The following is a 27,143-nucleotide window of genomic DNA, read 5'->3' as shown; positions in this document are numbered from 1 at the left end:
ATCTTAAAAAAATAAAAAGCTTTCATCCCTGTTGGTATTGTTTGGAATGCAGTTACTGGATTTCATATCCGCAAATGTAAATATTCAATTTACAGTAATTCTTAGAATTTTTTTTGTTAATTAATATTTATTTACATAAAAGGTAGATTTTCATGAAATAAGATCATTTTGACTTAAGGAAAATTTGTCTAAAAAATATAGACATAAAGTAGAAGAAAGCTGTGAAAAGCACAGATTCAAGAATTACATTTTTTATAATTGGTCAGACTAGTATTATTCCAACCTTGTTGCAATTAGTCAGTGCTTTTGAATCAGATTAATTGCTTCCAGAGAACACAGTTAATCTAGTTGATACCATATTGTTTAAAGAAAAAAATAATATTTTGTGAACGGGAGTTTATAGTGTTTCATGAAGGCCTGATGGGGCCCTTGGCTCACCTGTTTATCTGTTTTCTTTTTATCTGGAATTTAGAAAAGTCACTTAAAAAAAAAGATTTTATTTATTTATTTGTCAGAGAGAGAGAGCACAAGCAGGGGCAGCAGCAGAGGGAGAGGGAGAAGCAGGCTCCCCACTGAGCAAGGAGCCTGATGTGGGACTCGATCCTAGGACCCTGGGATCATGACCTGAGCCAAAGGCAAATGCTTAACCACCTGAGCCACCCAGGTGCCCCAGAAAAGTCACTTTTTTTCTGTTGAATGCAAGCGTCCTCCTCATCAACAGTATTTTTCTCTCCTCCTCCCGGTGATTTCCAAAATCACCGTTTTTATAGTCTGAATGTGAAGCTGTGGTTAATAAATGTACATTGTTACAATTTTAGTGGAAGAAGGTGTATTTCTAACCTGTGTATTTTAGGACAGCAATGACACTTATAAATGATTTTGAAATCTGAGACTTTGAGCACTTGAAAATTCAGAATTGTTTCCAGTTTAGCAAATCTGCTTGGTGGCTATGAACCTCACTGGGTTGTGATGAAGAGAGTTACAGTGAAAAAGACAGACTTAATTGGCATCCCGACCAGCAGTGTACCTTGGGACTTCGTGCCTTAGATTAAATATAAACTGCTACAATATTTAGTCCAGCCAGAAATGCTGAGAACAGCTCGTTAGACGTGCTCGAGACAACTGTCATCAAAGGTTTGGTGTGGTTCTTGCAGTGAGTTTTACAGCCCCGTTTTTCAGTCGGCTGAATCACTATAACTGAAATTAACCATCATTTATTATCAATATAGCATGACTTTAAACACTAAGCTATAAAAATTCCGTCTTCATTTAAAGGATAAGAGAACAAAACTCTGAAGTATTAATAAGGCTGCTTTTCATTACATTTGATGAAGTTATGATTGTAAGGTTGCTTGACGATATTCATGTAGGATCGATTAAAAATAAGGTGGAACTGAAATTCTAGACATGAGTTTATTAACTATGTATATGGAAAGCTTAAGGAAAACATATGAAAGCCTAGAAATAGGATATATATAACTCCCAAAGCAGTCAAAGAAGGGACAATGTTCATAAAGAAGTTTATAATGCAGTACCAAGAGGAAAGAAGGGGAAACTCTCAGGTGAATAGAATACTTGAAATTAAGAAAATGGAAGCCAGTACCTCAGCAATAACAGTTAAAGGAAATGGAATATAGATTCTTAGGTTGGATTCTTTAAACTCAGTCAAGTCTAGTGTTATTTGCAAGAGACCCACTTAACATTATGACAGGTAAGTTGGAAATATAGTGAGGATGAGAATGGAGAAAAGAATTAATGGAAATCAGAAGTTTATAATAGGATTCTCCAAAACCATTTGACAATCTTTGAAAAGACTCTAAGGAGCCTAGCAAAAGATGGAAGAGAGAGAATGCACCTGCAGCATTAGACATTATGTGTAGTTTGTGGCAAAAACCCATACAGCAAAATATGGTTCATGTTTGTTAAGGCAAACTGCTTCTGAACTCAGAAAAAATGTCACCAGGAAAGAGTGGCCAAATTAAACAGGACTTTCTAGAATCTTTGATAAAACTATAACTTACTTGGAATTCTCCTTCTGTTTCTCAAGTACAGATTATCTCTGTGCTTTAGAACAGTCTTTTTCTGAGAAAGAGATGTTCAACTTACAACATCCCCTGTGCTGCCAAGTGTTTAACAATGCTGGGCACTTTAGACATGCATAGTCATTATGATTAATTTATAAATGCAAAGGAACTTGACTGAAACAGCTGGTCTACCAAATGAACCTGTAGATAGAAAGTGAATGGACATTTTCGGAGAGCTGGAATCTAATTCCTACAAGTCTAAGCACTTGCTGCTGCTAGGAAGTAAAATCTGAAGTATTCCATGCTCAGGCACTCTTGTGTAGATGACATTTAGCTCGGTATCATCACATTGCACTGATAGAAGGAATCAGTATATGTGGGCTTGATGAGAGCAGCGCAGCAAGTCAGAGTGAATGTTTGACAGTTTCACCTCTGCATAAGAGAAGAGAAGCATGCTCCAAAGGCTGCAGGTAGTTCACAGAAGTTTTATTGGAATAGAAAACAGAAACAGTAAAAATGCCTTACTGTATAATGAGATGGAAGGAAATATATCATTGTTATATTCTTTATGAATCATGGGTATCATCTTTTAAATTAATTCCGTATTAATTACATTCTTAATTCTTATATCTGTGTATTTCAAGCATGCACAAGAATATACTCTTAAAAGTGTAATTATCCAATTAAAAATGAGTTTAAAAAAATAAAAACATCATGACGGGTATTTGCCTCTGGCCTTGGCAGTGTCACTAGTCCTAGAGCAGCCCTCCTGCCATAAACAGCGAGAAAAGTACACAAAGTAAAGCAGTCATTTGCAGATACGGTCTGCAGGCATTGCTGGACCATCATCTATAAGGGAAGCAAGTCCTGTGATTGCCCCATCTTTCTGCCTTTCTGGAGATATTTTCTGGAGTTTGGCACAAGGAGAGAGGAGCCCACAGAGTATTGCAGTCTCCCCGAACTTAGTATCCAAAGAATTCAGGAAGACTGAAGCCACTGGAATTTGCAGGCAGAGTATCAGAAGGAACTACCACTAAGAGTCCCGGAATTCTGCCTTGGTCTCCCTTTGTGACTTTGCTGACCATTAAGTAGTACGTGCATGGGATGAGACTCCATGATTCAGGCTAGCAACTACCAGGGAGCTATAAGCCGACAACTACCAGAGGTTTAACAAGTCTGGGAGACTGCCACTTTCTGACCAAAATGGAAAGACCTTGTGAACACCCAGGGTATTCACCAGCAACCCCAGAAAGGCCACACCTTTCCAGTGGGGCTGGAACAAGCTTGAGAACAAACAAACCTCCAATGGATCAAACTTGAGAACAAGCCTCCAGTGGATCAAGCTGATCCACTAACAAATTAACTGCCTCAAAACTTTTTAAAGGAAGACAAAAGCAACAAGTAAAAAAATCCAGACAACGTTCAAAATGTGTAGAATCCAATTTTTAAAAGTTGCTAAATGTGTAAAGAAGCAGAAAAATGTGACTTTTAACCAGGAGAAATAGTAGCCAATGAAACAGGCTCAGAAATGACAGGTAGTAGAACTACCAGACAGGGACTTTTTAAAAGCTATTATAAAATACTATTTAAAGGATTTGAGAAAATGTTAATATAATGAACAAAGAAATAATATAAAAATGAACCAGACATTCTTCTAGGTGTGAAAATAAGCCATCCGAAATGAAAAAGTCTCTGCATGGGCTTAATAGCAATTTAGATACTACAAAAATATCAGTGAATTTGAAAACAGGACAATTGAAAATAAACCAAAAAGAGAAGAGAGAAAAAAAAAACAGAAACAAAAATGAACACAGCCTCACTGACCTGTGGGATGATGCTAAGGGATCTAACATTGTGTATTTGAAGTCCTACAGTAGGGGTGAGAGGATACAAAAATATATAGGAGGGAAAAAAGGCCAAAAGTGTTAGGAATTTGATAAAGTAGACAAACCCACAGTTCCAAAATGCTCAACAAATCACAAGCAGGCTACTACAGCAAAGCCCCTTATTAATTACTTTGCATAAAACCTATGATGATAATAAAAAAATCTTGAAAGCAGCCAGAGAAGAAAACACACATTATGTATAGTGAGAAAACGGTAGGAAATGACTTCTCACCTGAAACAGTGCAAGGCAGGAGACAATGGAAAGACATTTTTTCTTGACTACCATATTTAAAAGTACAGTTCCTCCCCCCCCCCACATCCTGCCTCCCTTACCTATACCTGTTCATGTTCTCCATGGCATTCATCATTTTATAATAGGCTACATAATTGCATGTTTATCTCCTCTACTAGAGCGTAACATTTTTCACTCACCTGTACCTCTGAAACAAATAATACATTATATGTTAAAAAATAAGTAAAATTTTTTTCCTGACTTGTTCATTAATATGCCTTTAAATGTCTTCCACATAATGGCTGCTTAGCAAATACTTATGGAATGAACATATGAAAGAGTAACAGTTGTTGGTAAGTGTGTTAGGCTTCTCAAGAGAAACAGAACCAACAGGTTATGTGTATGTGTATATAGAGAAAAAGATTTATTTTTAAAGAGTTGGCTAATGTGATCATGAAGGCTTGACAAGTCCAAAATCTTAAGGTAGGTTGGCAGGCTGGAAATCCAGTTTCGGTTTGAGTCCAAAGGTGGTCTGCTGGCAGAATTACTTCTTGCTTGGGAAGGTTGCTGTTTTTCTATTAAGACTTTAGACTGGTTGGATGATGCGCACTCATTTACGGAGGGTAATCACCTTGAGTCCACCAATTTAAATGTCAATCTCATCCAAAAACCCCTTCAGAAACATCCAGAATAATGTTTGACCAAATATCTGGGTACTGTGATCTAGCCAAGTTGATATGTAGAGTTAGCCATCACAGTAGGATGTGGAAAAACAGGAACTGTTTTTCATTGTGACACATAAGACGTAAGTCTGTACGACCATTTTGGAAAATAATTTGGCAACACCTAATAAGGTTGAATGTGTGCATATTCTACCACTGAGCAATTTTACTTCTATTTATATACTCGGAAACACAGATAAGGCTACAAATAAACGTTCAGAATTTCTGTGAAGTGTTGCTTGTAATAGGAAGAAAATAAAAATAAAACATCTATTCATGGGAAAATGTATCAATTGTGATATATTTCTAGATCGGAATACTGCATAGCAGTTAAAAAAACGAATTAAATATACATATATTGACATGGATTAATTTTTTAAATTACGTTGAATGAAAAAAAATAATTGCAAAAGGATATGTGTTTGCATATATGTAGAGTTTGATACCACTTATATCAATTTCAACAACTCAAAATCATAATATATTGTTATATTAGTTTACCAAGATTCTTTTTGCTACCTGAGATTCTCCTATTTAATACTACCAAGGAAATCTACAGAAGCACAGGCTTTTGGTCTTTGACGTCATGTTGTAGAGGTGACTAAAGATACACAAAGAGTTCAGTAGAAACTGCATCATGTCACCAGTGTGCACCACAGATGAACTTCCTTGCATCGTGCCCATTTTGCTAATTCCTACTCATTTACAGCAATTTTAAAATATGTGACCCATGATGAAATTTCAAAGTCAGGGATATTGATACTCAAAATGACAGATTGCATGTATTCTCAGTTAAAGCCGAGACTATAAATTTAAATAAAAATCACATTGAGTCACGACATTCAGTTATATCTATTGATATTTTCCATTTAAATATTTCACTGTTTTTTTAAACTGTGATGTAAAAGTAAAATAAAATTGATGTTCATCTTTTTTTTTTCTAACTTTCTTTGCCCAGTCATAAATTTGGGGTAACCATATGACATTTGAGGTTAACCTTTATTTTTTACTTAACGGTGCTTTCACAAAAGATATTTTCTCATCAGCCCCTTGCAATGTTTTTATTTCCTTCCTAGTTGTCTGACGATGGTCGCTATGTCTTATTGTCAATAAGGGAGGGATGTGATCCAGTAAACCGACTCTGGTACTGTGACCTACAGCAGGAATCCAATGGCATCAGTGGTAAGTTATCTTTCAGACAGGTGATTATTCCAGAAAGCTTCGTTAAGAAGCAATTATTTTGGTCTTCTAGTTGATTTCCCAAGAAACCTTCTTCCATTCAACCATATGAACCTTCAGTTCATATTTTTCTCTCAGTATTGTTCCATAAAATGAAGAAAAATTGAATGAAGCTCTTTTTGTTGGCTTTAGCATTTTCTCCATAAATTGAAGTTAACCATATATTTTGCATATGAATGTGAAAATGTCCTGTGAATATTGCAGATGAAGAGTGTTAAGGAGGAGCTAGCCCTTTGGTCTGTAAAGCATTATCATTGTCTAGATGTAATGGTGCAAACTGTCACAGGGAAAGGTAAGAGACCAGTGAGAATTAGCGAGGTTAACAGGTAATTATAAGACCATTCCTTAGCACTGAGCCACATCTACAGTAACAGCCTGATTTTGCTTTCTGGAAGCCTTATGCATCATGTTAGTAAGCATAGTATCAGCCAGCTACAAATCGTGGAGGTGGCTCATTTTAAATGTTACTCTCTTTGAACATCTAGATCATACCAGCACCGTTACCGAGCATTAAAGCTTTCCAGCTGCACAATTTACTATGCTAAGAATACCCAGACCCAAAACTGCGTAGATATGCTGGTATTCGGATAAGGACAGTAAACTCATTACACTGTGTTCTGGCTAATATAAGTATATTATAGAGTTTGTGACACAGATTTTCAAACTATATAATATTGAGTGCATTTTAAATTATTAGATTACTTCATTATTGGTACCTGATTTATGTTACATTATGATAAGAAAATATACAATTTTTTTTTTTTTATTGATCGGGCATTGCATCATTTTTAAACTTCTCTGAGCAAGATCCGCATCCCGACATTCTTAGATACTGCAGAGCGCCATTCACAGATGCAGCAGGATGAAGTCAACAGATTGATTCAGGTGTGAAATATATATCCATTTAATAAAGATACATGTAGGGTTTTGTTTTTTCTTTTCCTGTTAAAAAAAAAGATACACCCATTTTGATTTCAAAAGAACGTTGCATCAACCACACCAGTTTTCACATTCTTTGACAGGAGCAAAGCCCGCACCCAAGAGTTGTTCATTTGAGGTGCAAGTCTGGTCTACACAGACCTGAACCTCTGAAGAATGAGATCTGAAAGAAGGAGTGACAGCTCTTCTTTACTGTGCTGTTACCCTGACAGTATTCCTGTGTGAGTCTGAGATGGTGGAAAGGACTTTGCCTTTCCCCACTTTATTAAAAATTCCATTTACGGCATTCTTCCTCCAGAGAGTGCTGGTTTCATTTTCTTTTTATTACTGCATTGTATCTTTAAATTATTAGGTAGACTTTTATTAAATGATGCAAGTTAACAAATCAAAAAACACAGATTGCGTAATTTACTCTAAATACAGGGAAGAGAATTTCTTCCATAGACTGGTATACTGAACTTGTATTGCTGGGTTCACTTCAATAATAGTAATACTCTGTGTGAAATTTACAAAATGGCTGGCAGAACTTAAGGAAATCCTTAAGTTCCTTCCAAATCTCTTGGTCCTTATCATTGTTTTGTTTTGTTTTGTTTTTTTACCTTACATACTTCTTATCCCCCAATTTATTATTGCCATATTACTGAGGAATTAGAGAAGAGGGTATGATTCCGAGAGATTGAGATTCTGAAAGGAAGATAGTACAACGGTACACTAGGCCATCACAGATAAAATTAGGTACTGTAGCCCTGAATGGGCATGAAGGAGAAAGAAGGGAAACAGCTAAGAAACCCATAAATGGCAATGATGCATTCAGATGTTTACAAAACAGGCCAGCTCCTGGCCTGCCTTCCCATTTTGATCTTCCTTGAGTTACCTGACCGCTGTCTTTTCTGCTTCTTAGGTGGTTGTTTTGCAGCTTAGGTGAAGAGCCCAGTGCAGAGTAAGCTTACTCAGTAAATGTTAGCAATTATCATTTTCCACATCGTTCTCTTTTTTAAAATTCATCCAGAGGAACTTTAGGGTTATTTTGTCATGATCTGAACAGAAGTCCATTTGGACTAGGACTGTGTGTAAACCTATAAATTTATTTGGTATTACTTCTATCTCTCAGTGGAAACACTTATTTTTTTTTTTAACTTTTATGTAAGCTCTACGCCCAACAGTGGGGCCTTGAAGTCTCATGCCCTACCGACGAGCCAGCCAGGTGCCTCATAACCACATATTACTTGTTAGAGTTACTCCTAATTATTTTGTATTTGTGAGCTATTGATGGCTTGTGAAGGTATCTGTCAAGGTTTAACCAGAGAAGCAGAACCAGTAGGAGACATACATGAAGAGATGTGTTGCAAGCAATGGGCTTATGTGATTTCGCGACTGGCTAGCTAAGTTTGAAATCAGTAGGGCAGGCCACCAGGAAGAACAGGCTGGAATTCTCAGGCACAGGGTGAAGCTGCCATCCACAGGTGGTATTTCTTCTTTCTTAAGAAGGGAAGCGTCAGTTTTGCTAGAAGGCATTTCAACTGGTTGAATCAGTCCTGCCTAGATTATCTAGGATCATCTCCTTTGCTTAAAGTCAACTGATTATGGTCTTGAATCACGTCTGTAAAATACCTTTACAGTAACACCTAGTTTAGTATTTGATTGATTAACTCAGGACATGTCAAAAAGACCATCTCAGTGAGCTCATGGAAAACCACAGGGAGAGGAATAAAGCAAACAAGTCTGACCATGCTAACCTGATGTCATTTTTTAATAAGGTGACTAAACCGACCAGTATTTGGAATTCATTGAGGCACTTAGAAAAGTATGTGATATCCTATAGATTTTGTAGTAAATAGTAGGATACGTGGATTCGAAGCTGTTGATTTGTACCCTGATATGCGTACTGAAGGCACTGGGGAGTGTTGCCCGGCGACAGCTGCTAAAGTCTGGGTTTAGCTTGGCCTGCCATCATTTTTAAATCATTGCTTTACTAGCATTAAATCTGTGGATAACATAAGCCTCAGAGTAGTTACTCCTTTGAATGGCTGTCCTGGGATTCTGAAAGCTCGGGACAGTTACAGTGATTGGCCAGTACTAATTACGATGAAATGGGCATCCATTTCCATGTTTGGGTTTAAGTCAATTGCATACAACAATATTAGAGAGATCTTGTTTTTTTTGTTTGTTTTAATTGACTGCTCGTTCATTAGGAGTCAATGATATGATTATTGCTATTTAAGAAACAAGTACTATGTGTGAGTTGAAGACATTAAATATATTTAGTTTATAACAAGGGAGACCTAGCAGATCGAGATAGTGATCATTAAAAATTCTTTAAATAATCCCTATTGATCACAGTTGGATGTATTGCAACAACCAGAACACTTTCAAGTCAGATGTGAATTTTAATCTCGGCTCCAAGACTAACTAACTGGTGAGCCTGGGGTGGGAATGTTTTCTCTCATTATTTCCATGACTACCAATGAGGAAGGAATGCCTACTTCAGGAGGAATTGTGAGGAATAATGAAGAGGTATGGCACAGGGCTTAGCAGGGTTCCTGGCATATAGTAGGGTCTTAGGAATTCCTCCTTTTTTTTTTTCCCCTTTGTTTCTTGACTGAGAGAAATATTTGGAATGAGCACACTTTGATTTGGGGTACCACAGGAAAATAGAGGATATCCTAGAATAAATAGTTATCTTCAGTATCAAACCTGCTCTAAACACAGATCTTGGTGTTAACTTATTTCCTGCAAAACCAGGTTCATAATCAAAAAAACATCCTTTCATTGACAAAAACATATGAAACACAAGACTATGTGGGAAAGTGTCTAATTTTTAGAGTTTGATAATTGAAATTTCGGGCGTTTATATGCCAGAGATCTTTTTTCTTGCTGTTTCTTTACCCACTCCATTTTTGTTACATTTTTTAAATGAGGGGAAGAATAACATTTAACTTAAATGCTAAATGTGCTAGTTAACTATTAGATGAGTTAAACTTGAATAGCCAGTGACCAAAAACTAAATCCAATGTTATGACAGCTTTCATTTTATGTTGCTGAAATTTAACCTAAAGCCTTTCTGCTATGATTTTAATCTTTTACCTAAAGGCAGGGACAATTATCAGCATTTTCATGCAAATTAATTCTTCATTTATTACGACATCACTGAATAGCTTGTCGGGAAAACTAAATAATTTCACTTAGGTAGCACTTTTTAACTTTTCTATCAACTTTGTCTCCCAAGAAAACCTTCTATCCCTGTGCATTTTGAAATGAGAATCACAAAAAACACAAAAAAGTGGCTGATGGCTATATGATATCATAGGAAAAACAGCAGATAGAGAAAACAAAACTACATAAATACAGGATGGAAAAAAAATCCTAGAATCTTGAGAGTTAAAGGAGTTCCCTGTGAAACTGGATTCCTTTGTCATTTATGTTTGTCGTGTAAATTTTAATTTCTCTTCTCCAACCTGCTGACCATCTTGCCACTCTGTTAGCGATCTCTCCTTGGACAACCTCCTTTCCGCCATTTACATCTGCAATATTTTCACTTAAAAATAATATGAATACGGGGCACCTGGGTGGCTCAGTTGGTTAAGCGACTGCCTTCGGCTCAGGTCATGATCCTGGAGTCCCGGGATCGAGTCCCACATCGGGCTCCCTGCTCAGTGGGAAGCCTGCTTCTCCCTCTGACCCTCCCCCATCTCATGTGCTCTCTCTCTCTCATTCTCTCTGTCTCAAATAAATAAATAAAATCTTAAAAAAAAATAAAAATAATATGAATACATCTGTTACATACTGTGGGCCATAGCCTTTCCACAGAACTGCAGTTCAGGGTGGTTGGCTGCTCCTTTACTGACCTTTCTGTCCAGGTAAGTCCTCTGACTCACCTCATTCACCACTGTGTAGAAGCACTGGGTGTATCATCTGGGCCTTAGAAGTTACTGTAATTTCCCAGGTGTTCAAAACAGCTAAGCAGGTGCCCTCCAAAGAACAGCGCACCCCGTTCAGTGCTGGCTGCCAGAGAGTTGCTGCCTGAGTTGCTATCCTCTTTCTTTGAGGGCCACGGGATTTTTGTCCTAGCCATTACCACACTTCTTCATGCTTTCAGTTGATACCTTTCCTTCTACGGTTGGCTGTTCTCCTTTGCCCTATTCTGATTCTCGCCATGCAGAAACAACAACAACACGGTGTGAGTATTTGTGAGCTGCATGACATCAGGGATCTTGTCTGTCTTGCTCTCTGGAGTGTCCAGCACCTAGAACAGTGCCTGACCGATAACAAGGACTCTGTCCTTGACCAGACTTTAGTCAGGCTTCTCCTCAGCTAGGCCTCAACCTTGGTTCCTCAGCCTCCTACTCCCTCACTGGACCAGCACAGCTTAGTTGTAGCAAGAATCTCACTACATCAGTTTAGAGAGAATCCCCTACCCTCCATATCAGATCACCCTTGATATCTGGTCAAATTCCTCACCCCTCCCCTCCCCCGCCACCATCCCCTATGTGATATCTGATGACCTTGACCTGCCCTCACCAAGAATATTCTTGGGTCAATTTAACAAGAATCCCCCTACTCCATGTGTCCTCTCAGTGACTACCCCTCTGTCCATTCTGCTCATTGGCTATAAATCCCCAGCTGTCTTTTCTATATTTGGAATTAAGCCTGATTTATCTCTCTTATTGTGATAGTCTTGACACCTATCTCGGCAGTCCTAAATAAAAAAAGTCTTCTTTACCATTTTATCAAGTGTGAGATCAATTTTTTCTTTAACATAGACTCATAGAAGGTGGGCTCCAGCTTGTCTTGAATGACATCATTGCCCCTTTATGGTTTCTGGTGCTCAGAGGACCCTGCTTTATAAGCCATCCTCCACCAGTAACTGTTAAATTTTCTTGTAAGCATTTTGAATCTTCACTTTTCTGGCCACCTAAATTTTTTTTAGTTAAATTTTTATCATTTGTTACACTCTGAGAATGATGACTAGGTACAAACCATGTTTCTCCAGTCATGTGTATTGTATGAGCAGAAGATTTTTGCTTCTCTTTGTCTGTTCCTTGTTTAAGATCAAAAGTGAGGAAACCGCTTAGGACCCCAGACTGGCTTGACGATTTAATCGTTCTGCAGTAGAAAAGACAGCTGAGTCTTGACTCCTGTGATTCTTAATGTGATTCCTGCCTGCAGAGTAGTTGAAATTAATCATATTGAACCTTGGAAGAAACTGATTCGTGTCTGGATCTTCTTAGTTATGTTTTCTGTACTTAATAGTTTTTTGAATCATATATACTTTTTGTTTCCTAAGTTTATTATCCTATTTTGAATATGCAGTTGGCCCTGGACAACCCCGATTTAAACTGCACAGGTCCACGTATACACGGATTTTGGGGGTTTTTTTTAATAATAAATACAGTATTGTACTATAAATATATTTTCTCTTATGATTTCTTAGTGTTCACTCTCCTGTAGCATACGTTATTGTAAGGATACAGTATATAATATATATAACATACAAAATATGTGTTAATTGACTGGTTATGTTATCAGGAAACCTTCCAGTCAAGAGTGGGCCAGTAGTAAAATTTTGAGGGAGTTAAAAGTTATATGTGGATTTTTGACTGTGCAGGGGGATGGTGTCCCTAACCCCTGCGCTGTTCAAGAGTCAACTGTATATAAAGTTACTTCATATCAACTAAATTGGGAATAAATTTTCACATATTTTCTATATTACAGTTAAATATCAGGCCTTAGCGCTGCTCTTTTTTCAAGTATGTGGGCTTTAAAAAATTTCATTAAAATTAAATTTATAGGGGTGCCTGGGTGGCTCAGTCGTTAAGCGTCTGCCTTCGGCTCAGGTCATGATCCCAGAGTCCTGGGATCGAGCCCTACATCGGGATCCCTGCTCGGCGGGAAGCCTGCTTCTCCCTCTCCCACTCCCCCTGCTTGTGTTCCGCCTCTCGCTGCGTCTCTCTCTGTCAAATAAATAAATAAAAATCTTTAAAAAAAAAATTAAATTTATACCCTGAAAATGTAAATGGTGGTTTTCAACATTCTCTTATACATATTTATCTTAGTGTTCAGTATAAGTATTTAATGCACATTTCTAAATAGTTTTATTGGAAAAGTATGAGACTATGACTTTAAAATTTAAATTCAGCTGCTTCTATTGTCTTCACACTGTCAACAAATATATGTAAGTTTCAGTCGAAAATGCAGGATTATGTAAATGTATCTATTTAGTTACAAAGCAGACCTATAGTGGTGCCCTACTCCGTGCTGTCATTCCTCCCCTGGTGCTCTCCCTGCCTGCAGGGCAGTAGCCAGGAGATCACCAGCGCCCAATTTCAGGGCGCAGCAGGACCTTGGCCTAGCATACACGCCCAGGCTCAGACGTAGGACAGCTCTGGAGTTCCGAAATACTCAGCTGCCTCCCTCTGCCCTCTGTTTTCTTTCTTTTGTTCCCTCTTTTTGGTTCTCATTTTTTTCTGTGAAAAGTCAGAGACTATTTATTTTATAGGGTAGATACCAACAAAAGGGACGCTGACCATTTGGCCCTATTCTGAATGAATTTAAACGTGTATTAGAGGTTTTTAAGTAGAATCCTTAGGAAGCAATTATTAGGTGAAAAGAACTATCAGTGCCTAAAACCCTTGTTAGTAACACAACACATTTAGGCGTGGATGTCGCCGTCCTTAAGACAAGCCCGAAATGGTCTTTGCTCCTCCCGCAGCATTAATGAAGCATTCAGCAGCAAAGACAGATGGTGCTGGCATAATTGATCTTTGTGAGAAAATACCAGCTTATCCTTACTTCATCCAGACTCTCACTAACCTGTCTCTCTGCTTTTTCCTTTTTTGCTGAAAGTTCGATCCTTTTAGACTGGTGAAGTTTCCAGCACTCAGCATGTTGTTTTAGTGCTTCCATGTCATTAATGAAATTCATCTACACTCTGTATAAGAAATTCATCTACACTCCATGTTACATGTAACAATAAGAGGAAGCTCAGTATTTGTCAGACACTTAAATTGTTCCTTTAGCCATCTCTGGCTAACGCCTGGCACACCTCTTGTTTCTAGGTAGCTGGTACCATAGTGACTCCATGGTTCATGCCTGTGGGGCTGGGGCATCTTTTGGGGGCAGGGTGGAAAGGGGAAGATAAACATTTGAGAAACTAAACAAATGAGTTGTCCAAAGTTTAGCGAGCTCAGCTGAGTGTGAAGAGCCAGACCAACAGGTGAGGAGAAGCAGAGAGTTATTAGCAAATAGTGTTCATTTCAGAGTGGGAATGCAAGAAAAGCAAAAAGAATCGGAACATCAAAAGATAGCATAAAAAATAAGCAAAACGTTAATTTTGAAGTAAAATAAGTAATAGTGATAAAATTAGTATTTTTACTAATTTTTTTTAAATATTTTTATTTATTTATTTGACAGAGAGAGAACACAAGAAGGGGGAGTGGGGGAGGGAGAAGCAGGCTTCCCGCCGAGTGGGGAACCCGATGCGGGGCTCGATCCCAGGACCCCGGGATCATGACCTGAGCCGAAGGCAGCCGCTTAACCGACTGAGCCACCCAGGCACCCCAGTATTTCTACTAATTTTAAAATGAGTGATTTTAAGGGCGCCTGGGTGGCTCAGTCGGTTAAGCGACTGCCTTCAGCTCAGGTCATGATCCTGGAGTCCCGGGATCGAGTCCCGCATCGGGCTCCCCGCTCGGCAGGGAGTCTGCTTCTCCCTCTGACCCTCCTCCCTCTCATGCTCTCTGTCTCTCATTCTCTCTGTCTCAAATAAATAAATAAAATCTTTAAAAAAAAAATAAAATGAGTGATTTTAAGGGCTTTTTCTAGGAAAATAGCTGTGTGCTGTGGCAGATGGAAATTAGATTTTAAAGTTCACTATTAGCAAATCATGCTGTTCAGAAGCCACATTTAGCTTATTTTTGTCATTTGAAGAATGCTGGGATTATTTGGAATAGTGGTAAGTATTGACTAACATTTTCTGAGTGCCAAATTCTGAGCTAAGAGCGTAGATAATTCATGTCTTCTCAACAACCTCTGAGAAACAATGCTGTTATCCCCAGGAACCTGGGGATGGTGAGGCCAGCTCGCTTTCCTGATGTACACATTCAGTCTCAGGTCAGTTGAAACTCCCAAGCCCCTGTTCTAACTCACTGTGAGGCAGGGGAGGATGGAAGGAAGGTGTCAGGCCAAGGAGAACAGCCACCTTCTGCCCCCTCAGTTTTAGAGCACGACCACACTTTCCATTTGTATATTGTTACATATACAAAGATAGGGTTTCGTAAAGTATAAAAGCACTTTTTAGCTCCTGTTGCGAGAGTTTACAAAACATTTTCTATGAAACATAGTTAATACCATGCATTTTCAAAGAAAGCGATAAAAGTAATGACTTTGCTCTAGGGAAAGCATAAGATGACTTACTTTATGCTAATCTTCACTCAGTAAACAAATCATTCCCCCACCAAGAATCAGATCTATAAAAAGTAATTTTAACTTTAATGTGGAGAAGTTTGGGAATAGAATTCTTTTGGCTTCAGAGTGAATAATGCCACTTACAGAGAAAAGAATCTAAGAAAGGGTTGGCAAAAAGTGAGATGGTTTGGGAGTTAAGCCATGTCTTTTTTTTTTTTAAAGTAATTTTTCTGCTTTCCATTTAAATCAATAGTGTTCTGACTTGTGAATAGCAAAACTGAGTGAGCCCCATTGTTCAACTGAAATACCATTTCTCTTGAATTATTTTGTGCCAGAGCCCTGAGGAGCAAGGGTTTCAGGAGAGCAGAAGGAGCTCCGTTTTAAACATGCTGCCCCATGGGGGCCAGTACTTTGAATGACATTTGTATAAATCCAGTCACATACCTAAATTTGAGTGAATTTATGACTTGTAGTATTTATTAATGACTAAGGTTAATACTCCAGAATTTGGTGGTAGATACGACCACAAACTCTGTTGTTTTGGTGTTCATTGGAGCCTTGATTATTTAAAACAAATGTGCCACTTCTTCAGGCTCACCTGATTACACAGAGATACTGAAGGCAATTTCTACTGGGCCTTTGGTAGATATTTCAGTGACTTTTTGTGTTGGGGGAGTGGTGTCTAGGGTCATAAATATCAGTACAATGGCTGCAAGACCTTTTCAGGCAGAAACCGTAAGATGGTTACTTTGAGAAATAAAGGTTGCACATCAGGAAATGGTTTATTGTCAGGGGAACATTTAAGGATCTGACATTTTCCTGAACCAAAACTCTGTCTACAAATGTCATAGTCCAGAAAATTGTGATTCATCATTCTTACCATAAACAAATGTACCTTTCTGATTGTTTGCAATTCTTGCTTTACCTGCTAATTTTTACTTATTTACTTATTCTTCTAAGGAATAGTTTTTGGGCTTTTTTCCTTTTAAAGTATTGTTTTATGTAAATTAAAATGAGGTTACCTTTGATTGGTCACCTGCTTTTGAGATTAGCAGTTTGTCACTGAAAAAAAATTGTAACTTAAGTGCATAGCTTAACCTTTAGAAGAATTAATTGTAAGGATTTCTCTTTGAGGGAGTTTAGCAGATTATATATTCTGAGTAACCTCCCAGTTGAAACAACCGAAATGCCGTAAAAAGTTTATAAAGTATCTTTCTAAATATATTGCCAAGTTGGCACAAAAAAAAAAAAAAAAAAAAGAGAGAAAAGAGAGAGAAACCATAGAGACCAAAGACAAAAATGAAAGCAGGAATCCTGGATTGTTCTGGAATGTTCCTGCTGGGCTTTGGGGGTTGAGTTCCCATCTGATGGCCACTTAGGGCAAGAGGAATGGAGGATAAGGCCTCTGGTTGTCCATGTCGGAAAGTCTAATAAGGGATACCCTCAATGTAATGGTGATTAAGAAATAAGCCTGAGAGTGGGGGGATGGGGAGGGCGGAGGAGAAGAAAACCTGCCTGTTTTTACCTTCACACTAGTGAGGGAGAGGGAGCAGCAGGATGTGAATTCTCCTAAAATATGAGAAAGACTGACATGGGTACAGGTTGTCTGGATTGTTCCTCTGAGGTCCAAACATCCTCATGCCAAGAATTTAAAGGGCTCCCAGATTGGTTGCCTCCCAACAGGCAAATGGAAGCCAAATAGAAATCTTCTCTGGAGGAGTGCCACTTTAACTGAGGCCTCCACGAATTGCCACAGATAATATTTCAAGGGAATTCATTTCACAGTCAAAAATCTCAAATTAAAAAAAAAAACAAATCAGACAAAATCACCAGCACGAGAAATAGAGCAACAGAAGTAGCAGAGTGGACTTACCCATTCCTAATGTAAAATAAGTACATTAAATACACTTTTAAAAATAAACAATGTGATGCTGCTTTTACAAAAAAAATAAACAAGAAGCTTAGAAGTATGAGCAGGAAACAACATATTGTAAAGAATGACCAGATTGGGAGGAGACTAAGTAGAATTTCTACAAATAGGGCACCTGGGTGGCTCAATTGGTTAAGCGACTGCCTTTGGCTCAGGTCATGATCCTGGAGTCCCGGGATCGAGTCCCGCATCGGGCTCCCTGCTCAGCAGGGAGTCTGCTTCTCCCTCTCCCACTCCCCCCTCTCGTGCTCACTCTCTCTCACTCTCTCTCTCAAATAAATAAATAAAATCTTTGGGGGGGAAAAAAAAGAATTTCTACAAATAAGGAATATGGTTATTTACATTAAAAAATTCAGTTATTAGGTTGAAGAAATTAGATACAGCTGAAGAGAGAATAAATGAATTAGAATATGGATGTAAAGAAATTACCTAGAATGTAGCCCACCAAGAAGTGGAAAGCATGAGCGGTTAAGAGACCTGAAAACAAGGGAATCTTTTCAGAAATGATAATGCAATTGGGACCATTTTGCAGAGGACAACTGGCCCAAAATGTTACCGTGAAAATCACATAGCTGTCTCAACATCAAAGTAGACTTCAAAGTAAAAAGCATTGCTAAAGATAAAACTTCATTACCATTAAAAGGTTGAGTTTTATTTAAATATAATAATTCTAACTTTGTGTATATTGAAAGGCATGATTTCAAAATACAGAGAACAATTTAACAGAAATGCAAGTAAAAATAAATCCACAATCACAGAGGGACATTTTAACAGACCTTTTCTGTGACTGACAGAAAAAAATGGCTCCCCAAATCAGTAAATACATGGATTTGAACAATGTGAGTAACAAATGACTTAATAGATATATTTAGCATATCATACCCGACAGCTGCAAAATATGCAGGAACATACAGGAACATTTAAAAATCACTAATGGAAAAATAATTAGGTCATAAAGTTTTTCTCAGCAAGTTTTAAAAGATTGGAGTCATACAGAGTGTGTTCTTTGAGCACAGTAGGATTCAGCCAAAAGTCACTAACAATAACCAGAGGATGAACAGTTTCACAAACATAACATCATGTGAAAAAAGTCAGACACGAAAGAATACATGTTGTATGGCTTCACTGTACATGAGATTCAAGAATAAGGCAAAATTAGACTGTAGGGTTTATGGATGCATATTAAAGCAGGAAAAGAACAAAGGAAAATGAAGTAATTAATGTAAAAATCAGGATGATGATTACCTTTAGGAGGAGGGGGGCTCATTCAGAGCATCATAGGGCATCCTCCTCATTCTATTATGAAAAATGTTTTGAGTATCCTTACGTGTGTATTCTTTCAAATGGACTTTAGAATGATGTTGTCAAATGCCCTAAAACTCATTTGAATTTTGATTGGAATTATGTTAAATTTATAGATTTCCTTTGGGATTATTTACAGCTTTGAAATACTGAGTCTTCCCATCTAGAGATATGTGTTTCCAGTTATTCAGGGTTTTTTGTTGTTGCTTTTAGGATTCCTTAGGAAAATTTTAGAGCTTTCTTCATGTAGATTCCACATTTCATGTTAAGTGCACTCCTAAGTATTAATTTTGCTTCTACTGTGTAAGAGAGGGCCCTCCTCATCCCATGTTTTCTAACTGGTTATTGCTGGCCTATAAGAAAACTATAGATTTTGTTTAACTGCTTATCTTATTATTAGTTTTAATTTTAGTCATTTGTTTTAAAATAATATTTGTTGTGTTTTCGTTGTGGGGTAGGTATTAGTAGTCACTTTATAATAGTTTTTGAATAGACTTACTCGTCCTAGTTTACAGTTGAGAAAATGAAGCTTAGTGGAAGATAAAGAGATTGCTCAGGGTCACACAACTAAATAGTGGAGCTGAGGTTTTAATTCAGTTATGTCTCACAAAACTCTCTTTCTACCATGGGGAGTGTATTTTTCTTGATAAATTTAATTCAACAAAAAAATCATATAAAAATATTATGCTATGGAGATGAATGAGATAATGTAAAATTGCCTTGAAAGATTGAAGGAACATAAACGAACTATCCAAATTAATGTAGCAATTTTACTGAGAAATTTAAGGCAGGAGATTAATTAGAGAATAGCTAAGATCTGGCATTGCCTTTCAGTAGTTCAGAAATCATAGAGCTTGTTTGTTTATAAAACTTTTGAAATGTACTCTGAGCATCTCTGTCGGTCACATTGTGAAACAGATGTCTTCCCAGTGGTGTTTTTTTTTATAATTTATATTTTTTATTTTTATAAGTGGCATTTAGTGTGAAATCAACCCTGTGTGTGTGTGTGTGTGTGTGTGTGTGTTAGTGAAATCATCTCTGTGTATGTGTGTCTCTTTATGTGTCGTGTATGTGTGTGAAATCTGCTTGGGGAGGAGCCACTGCCAGAGACCCAGAGGGGAATGATGAAGATGTGGAATGATGCGGTGGCAGTTGAGGTGGAAGGAAGTGCTCAGATTTGAGACACACTCAGGTAGAAGAGGATTTCCCAGATTACATGGGGCAGGGTGCTGAGAGGAGAGGTCCTTCAGTCTCCTTAATGGCTGGGTTTTTCAGGAAAAGAATTTCTTCATATTTTTAAAAACCTTTAAATTCACCCGCACTTGTCCTTGCTCTTTCTCAAGCCTTACATCTTCCAAATACTGTGTCTGCTTTGTGTTCCGTGGACAGAAAAGACCTGCTCTCCCTTCCCTACACATAAATAAAGCACACCATTTTCAACACAGGAGAGGTGACAGGGATGCTTGGTCTCTCACTAGGAATCCTGAAGTGGATAAAACTGATTGACAACTTTGAAGGAGAGTATGACTATGTGACCAACGAGGGGACAGTGTTCACATTCAAGACAAATCGCCATTCGCCCAACTATCGCCTGATCAACATTGACTTCACGGATCCGGAGGAGTCAAAGTGGAAAGTGCTCGTTCCTGAGCATGAGAAAGATGTCTTAGGTAAGACTACATGCTACTGGAACACTGTGCTTTTGTTTTGGGTGAGAAGGCCAACAAATTGGTACAACTCTCATTCTCTGGTGACTGGTTACACGGTAAAGAACCTTCAGCCTGTCATCGAGAGTGAAGGGTCTGAATAGCACAACCAAATATTTACTGGATGACATCTGTGTGGTTAGTACGATATCATGCAGGGTCTTCATAAAAATTGTGGCTTTCAAAGGTAGTTAGTTGTTGTTTTAGTATCAGTTGCCTCTCTGTGTAGTTATTATTTGATAATCATCACTAACATTTAATTTTCTAAACCATTTAGACCAGAATCCTTAGCTTTTAGCTTTTGAATAACCTTTAGCTGTTTATATTATACCTGTTGTAGATCTCAGAGTGGATTCACAGTCCTCTTGTTAGAAAAGAGAAGAGACTGTTGTCAGATGTCATTGCAACTCACTGCAGTTGCTGGTGTGTGCACTGAGCTACATTAACCTCTTGAGAACCTCCCTTTAGCTTCAGAGTGCCCTTAAGTTCCCTCTTACTCATTTTCTCTGTGATTTTCTAAAAATGATATGCTGCTTTATAAATTATTCATTGCCTGAAAGCTAATTTGATTAGAATAAGACCCACTAATTTTGCTACTGTTTTTTACACAAAAGGAAAGTCCAGTACCTTCAAGCCAATGAAGAGTTTACTTGTTAGAGGTGAACTTCTGCTGATGGGTTGAATAGGGTAAAATCTAAGGCCATCCCAAATTGTGAAGGTATTAGATACAAAATTGGGAAAATAATTCCTTTTGAGATCTGCAAAGTGGCCCTGGGTCTGATAGAGCAGTTCTTAATGTGTTTTTCAGTGAATTAAAGCACAAGTATTAGAATCAGACAGGTCCAGGTTCACGTCCTAGAAAAAGTAAGGGACTCTTTCTCCCTTAGCTCAAGGCAGTATGCTCTGTGCTTGGCACATTCAACCTGGCCTTGGGTAGGAGTAGAAGAGAAAGGACAGACGACTGTCTGTCTCAGGGAGGGCTTCCTGCTGGGCCCTTGCTTCTGTAGTTCCCTTGGCCCTGGAAGAAGCACTGCTCTGGGTGTTTGCTTGAGAGTCTTCTCAGCTCTTGGGCATCTGGCTGTATCCACCACTTTCTTCTTCTTTTTCTTTTTTTTTTTTTTTTAAGATTTTATTTATTTATTTGACAGAGAGGGAGAGGGAGAAGCAGATTCCCTGCTGAGCAGGGAGCCTGATGCAGGACTTGATCCCAGGACCCCAGGATCATGACCTGAGTCGAAGGCAGATGCTTAACCGACAGCCACCCAGGCGCCCCAGTCCACCATTTTCTTCTGTACTGAGGTCTCCACATCCTTCTGGGCAGTTCTTTTGGATGGAACCCAAGACAACCCCATGCCTGCTCTTTCCTGCAAAACCCACATCTGGAACTCTGAGGCAGCCATGCATCCCAGGCCCTTCCCCTGGCTTCTAGATGTTCAGTCATAGTCCCTTTAGCTTCTCAGGTTTGGCTGTCTCATAAGCTGGGGTTCTCCCAAGGGGGGAGGGGGACCTGGAACATGACAGGGGCTCTCTTCAAGGAAATTACTCCACCTGCCTCCTCAGAAATCTTCATTTGTATTTGGATGAGGGATCCATGAGCCAAGGAACAAGGTTTTGGCCATTTCCTTTAACATCTTCATATGGGGAATCTGGTTTGTAGTGACTTTGGTAGCCTGATGGCTTCTGTCCAAACTGAGACAGAATGTCCCCCCAAGGATGGTAAGAGCCAGCATTTAGTGAGTGCTTCCTAAGTGCCACATGAATTGACTTCATATTTGGTTTCAAGTGAGCCTTAGTGGCATAAGTCTTCATGTAGGTGCCCTGGATGCTTTTCAGGAGCAAGTCAGATTGCATCTGTGATCCTCACATAGGGAGCTATGAAGAGATAGAAGTATTTCCCCAGACCCATGTCCTCTTTCTGCCTTTTAAAGTCCCAAAGAAGCGGTTTTACTTATGTCTTAAGGTGACATTCTCTTTCACTTGTAGATCGAATGAGATGTAAATCGATGCTTGGAGATTTGGGGGTGGGGGGTGATATATTTTTATAATCTTCCTTCTATAAGGTTATAAGGTCTTTAGACTAGAAAGAGGAAACCTTCAGTATTCACTAGAACTCATCAATTCAAAGAGAAGCGCTATTGCATTTGCTATGTATCATTAGCACAGAATGCCCTATGGAGAATAAAAACTAAAGATGAGTTATAAAGTACAGCCATAAAGTCAGAGCTTTTATTAACGACAGTCTACAAATCACCTTGTCTTTTTCTTATTCACTCTGTTTTATAATTCTGACATGCCCATAGTTAACACAGAGTGATTATTCTTTGACAGAAATAATTTACTTCAGTTTTTCCCCCGTACTTTAAAACATTAAGGCCACCTGAAATATATTGCTTGATTGCGGCACTTCAAAAAAAAATTGTATTGGACAATGAGCAAATCACTTTTGGATATAAGAGTTCTTCTGTCCTCACTTGGCGGAAAAGCTTGCTATGGTAATCCAAACAAACTAGCACCCTTGAGGCCCCAGGTGATCCTTAAGAGTTCCCTCTGGCCAGTGTCTGGTTCATATTGGTAATTAATAATCTTATAAGCATGAACCACTAGTTTCTTGGGTTGTAAGAATAAATGTCAAGAACCACCCCCCACCACACCCCACAGCATAAAAGGCTTTTCTTTTCTGCATGTTTGAACTATATTACCTGTTACCCTGTCCTTCCATTTACTATAGCATCTCTCCCTCTGCAGGGGGGCCCCATCTTTACCTCAGGCTGATCCTGTGCACACCAGAATGGGTAGTGCTCTGGGCCTGCCCTTCGTTTTCTCCTCTCCCCATCAGCCCCCTTACCTCCTGTCCCAGCTCTGTCACTGACGGCACCATTCCTGACCTCGTCGCAACCCCAGGAGTTGAGGAGGACTCCTCTCTCTGCCTTACTGTCCATATCCCCACGGTTACCACATCCTGATGATTCTTCTTGGAAAATGCATTTCTTTTCTTCCCTCCCTAGACTTCGTTCCAGCTTGATTTAATTTGGCTAATAATGGCAGTAGTGTTCTTCCTCATCTCCCCTCCATCCTTCCGTAGACGTCCATTGTTCTGCATCCTTCATTGCTATCATCTTTATTTATGTCATCCATCTATCCAAACAGTAACTCCCCAGTAACAGCTAAGTGAGAACTAACCTCCCCTGTCCGGCTCACCAAATCCCCTGCAGACCACCACCCTCTCCACCTACCCCACAATGAGCAACTTTTTTCTTCTTGGAAATGGATGTCTCACTTGTTCTCCTTACCAGTCTCCCTCCCTCCTCCCCTCCTTCCCTCCCCCTTCCCTTCCTCCTGGTTGTTCATATTCCTTTTCTCTCTCTATTTCCAGCTCTGGCTGTCCTTCCTTGAGTTGCCTGTCCTCCCACCACCTCATCCCCCAGAGAGGTGTCCTCTCTCTGACCCCACCCTAGGCACCTGTCACCTCATACCCCTGTACTCAAGATGCAGTTCAGCGCTTGTTTAGGGCTCTTGTGTGTTTTGGGTCCCCAACCAGCCTCTCACTTACCTCTGCTTACATGTTATTACTTGTATTTTTATATGATTGTGTCTTAAGGGCAGAAGTGACATCATCTGCCTGCTTGTTTCTCCAGCACCTTGCCAGGTATCTGGCACATACCCGGAGTACAATATATTTTTGTCGGAAAAACAGCCCTGACAGACATGTTTCTACCTCCTATACCATGATACTGGGCACAAAATAAGTAGGCAAGATTGGGGTGCCTGGGTGGCTCAGTTGTTAAGCGTCTGCCTTTGGCTCAGGTCATGATCCCGGGGTCCTGGGATCGAGCCCCACCTCAGGCTTCCTGCTCGGCGGGAAGCCTGCTTCTCCCTCTCCCACTCCCCCTGCTTATGTTCCTTCTCTTGCTTTGTTTCTCTCTGTCAAATTAAGAAATAAAATCTTAAAAAAAAAATAAGTAGGCAAGATTATTTGTATCACAAAATACTTTGTAGAATATTTTGTTTCCTCTGGACATGACAGTAACAATCATTTATTAAAGGAATATGCTGGAACTAGATGAACGATTACATCCAGTTATAAAATCACTTTGCAAGTCTCATTGCTGCATAGCACAATGGAGAGCTGAAGAACTGTTGTTCAATGAAGTAAGTATGCTTTTCACTCCTTTCAAAGCTACATTAGCTTTTATCTGTCCTTGCCTTTTCAGAATGGGTAGCTTGCGTGAGGTCTAACTTTTTGGTGTTATGCTACCTTCACGACGTGAGAAACATTCTGCAGCTTCATGACCTAGCCACCGGTGCTCTCCTCAAGACCTTCCCACTGGAGGTCGGCAGTGTTGTGGGGTACAGCGGTCAGAAGAAGGACACCGAAATCTTCTATCAGTTTACTTCCTTTTTATCTCCAGGTGAGAGTCTTTTCACCAGTGTTACTCAGCTTTAAAATCAGACTGATGTTTGGGTTTCTTTTGGGAAATGGAAATGGAATGCTGTATTATTGAAAATCCATATGCTGTATTATAGCCAGAATTACATAATGGGAATAAAACAGTAAGACAGATGCTTAGAACACAGGGAAATGTGAATGCCTAAAATGGCACACTCATTCATCTTATATCCTGAGTCTCTCTTCTGGGGACAGGACCAACTGCTATACCAGGTTGATTTAAAAAAATTAGTATGAATGCGTAGAACCTGAGATTCAGCTTTTGGTCTATACGGATCAGGATACACAGTGCAGAGTAACTAAAAGCATAAAAGAAAAATCTATAGTCTCATCTGACATGAAAAACCCATTTTCTAAACAGACTGAGAATAATTTGTGCTATTGTTAAACCGAATTAAAATATAATTCTAAAAGTGTAGTCTTACGTCATATAAAAAAAAACGTGGTTCAAGGAAAAAGGAAAAAAACATGCTTATAAGTTATGATACTGTGTTCCATGGTATGGGTTAACGTTCCCCAAAGTAAACATAGTTCTCTTTTTAACTTTTTTTTAGTTGGTCACATTCATTTTGCTGTTTTGGTTTTTCCTGCTTCTCCACTTGGCTGCCCAGGTTTTGTTGTAGCCAAAGCCACACACATACTCTGATTTGTCCCAGGAGCCTGGCTGAGTTGGCAGCTTGCAGTTGACTGAGCAGACCCTATCTTAAAAGCAATCTGGCTGAAAACATTTCTGCACTTCCCTCGTTTGTTTTTCAAGCTCCTTCATAGCCCTTTTGTCCCGTCCGGCTTTATGGCAATAATTTGGTCCCTGGCACAGTCAGCAGATGTAGGGGAGAGAACTAGGCAGGTACCGAAGTGGCTCTTTCCTCATGGGGTTCAGCCAGATGGCAGCGATGCCTCGTCTACGTGTGTGTGCGCGCGTGCGCGTGCATCTGAGTCACAGAGCAGGCAATCATGAGGAATCTTATCGGCATGATAGCTTGCTGTCGGGGTTACTGAAACCAAGAGAGTGATGTTCTTCTGTAAGTAGGTCTGATGGTAGACCCAGAACACCAGCAAGCTCTATTTCCCATGTGCCTTTCAGAGGATCCCAGGGGGGCTGGGGAAAGTGCCCGCGGCCATGTGGAAACCGGGCCCAGTGCCAGGAGTCGGAAACTAACAGGTCAGGAATCCCATGTCAGGGGGTCGTATGCCACACCCCTTCTGCCCTGGGGTACAGTGGCAGCCAGGGGACCAGAACTAAGAAAAATCCATTTCTTCCAGATTACCATTCTCAACCCACTGCTGTGGGGATTCACCATTTATTTCCCCAACTTAAACTGGTCCAGAATTTTTACTTTGAAAATCCCGTAGCTTAAACAGTTTAAATGGATAAAGGGCAATGAGGAGAACAGGGTAAGGGTGATTCACCCATTCTTAATAAAAGCTGGAGTCCCCAAAGGCCCATAACCCTCCTTCAATGACTCCATGTGACCATTTATTTCAGGAACAGGCTCATCATTACCTGGGCAAGAAAGGGCTCACTGACCTAGTGTTAAAGGATGGGTTCCGTGCCAAGCAGTGAAACGCTGTCTGTGACTCTTCTGGCTGGGAAGTTTGAAAAGTTGAAAAGTTCTGTACTGCTGAGCAGTTTCTGAACAAGCTTTAATTTGTTGTTGTAATGCTTTGTTCTTCCCCTTTGTCTTGTCGTACTCATTTGGCTCCATCTTTCTCTTTTTCCCTTTAATGCAATTTTTTTTGTATCTAAAACCAGAGAACAGGGCTTCTAGACTCAGGCCTTCTGGTCCAAAGTAAAAACAGCCATCAGAGCATTAAACTGGATCTCTCGAAAGCAAGAACTGTCAGTGTGTGTACATACACATCCACGCACATGCATACCAGAGGCTGCCTTTCCCTGGTCTCTGAAGATTAGCTGTCTACTACTGAGTAAACAACAGAGATACTAAATTATAAGTAAAGCCTCAGGGCCAGAAATAACTACGGCTCCAGCTGTTTAGGACATGTGGTGCATCTGGCCGGTGGGCACCAGCTGACTGTTTCCCATGGAGGCACATAGTGAAGACTGTGTGTCTTGAGCCCAAGCTATTTAGGACTCTTGTACCTTGAGTCAAACTTAGGAGACAATGAGCAGCCAGGGCAATTTGGAACACAATGCACTTATTCCCTGTGGCCCAAACCACTTAGTGGTTGAGCTGATTAATTCTGTATTCATGGAACCTCAGAGGGTTGTCTAAGGTTGGCTCCAGACAGATTTGTACCTTGTAATAATCCAGTATAGCAAGTCCCAGGTGCATGGCTCTGGGAAACAGGGAT

General features: G+C 39.5%; 1 protein-coding gene across 1 annotated transcript in view; it reads left to right on the top strand.

Annotated features, from left to right (window-relative positions):
- PREP (prolyl endopeptidase) overlaps window positions 1–27,143 on the top strand; it is a 116,822-nt gene that overhangs the window by 43,249 nt on the left and 46,430 nt on the right. Inside the window, exons 7-9 of the mRNA XM_034991683.1 lie at window positions 5,941–6,046; window positions 20,156–20,347; window positions 24,595–24,792. Of these exons, the coding sequence (XP_034847574.1) occupies window positions 5,941–6,046; window positions 20,156–20,347; window positions 24,595–24,792 (496 nt within the window). The remainder of the gene's footprint in view (window positions 1–5,940; window positions 6,047–20,155; window positions 20,348–24,594; window positions 24,793–27,143) is intronic.

This window comes from Mirounga leonina, unplaced genomic scaffold, assembly GCF_011800145.1.
Source record: "Mirounga leonina isolate KUSES-001 unplaced genomic scaffold, KU_Mleo_1.0 Mir_53, whole genome shotgun sequence".
In the NCBI taxonomy this organism is placed as follows: domain Eukaryota; kingdom Metazoa; phylum Chordata; class Mammalia; order Carnivora; family Phocidae; genus Mirounga; species Mirounga leonina.
The sequence above is the reverse complement of the archived record's forward strand: the minus strand, read 5'-3'. Positions and strand labels throughout refer to the sequence as shown.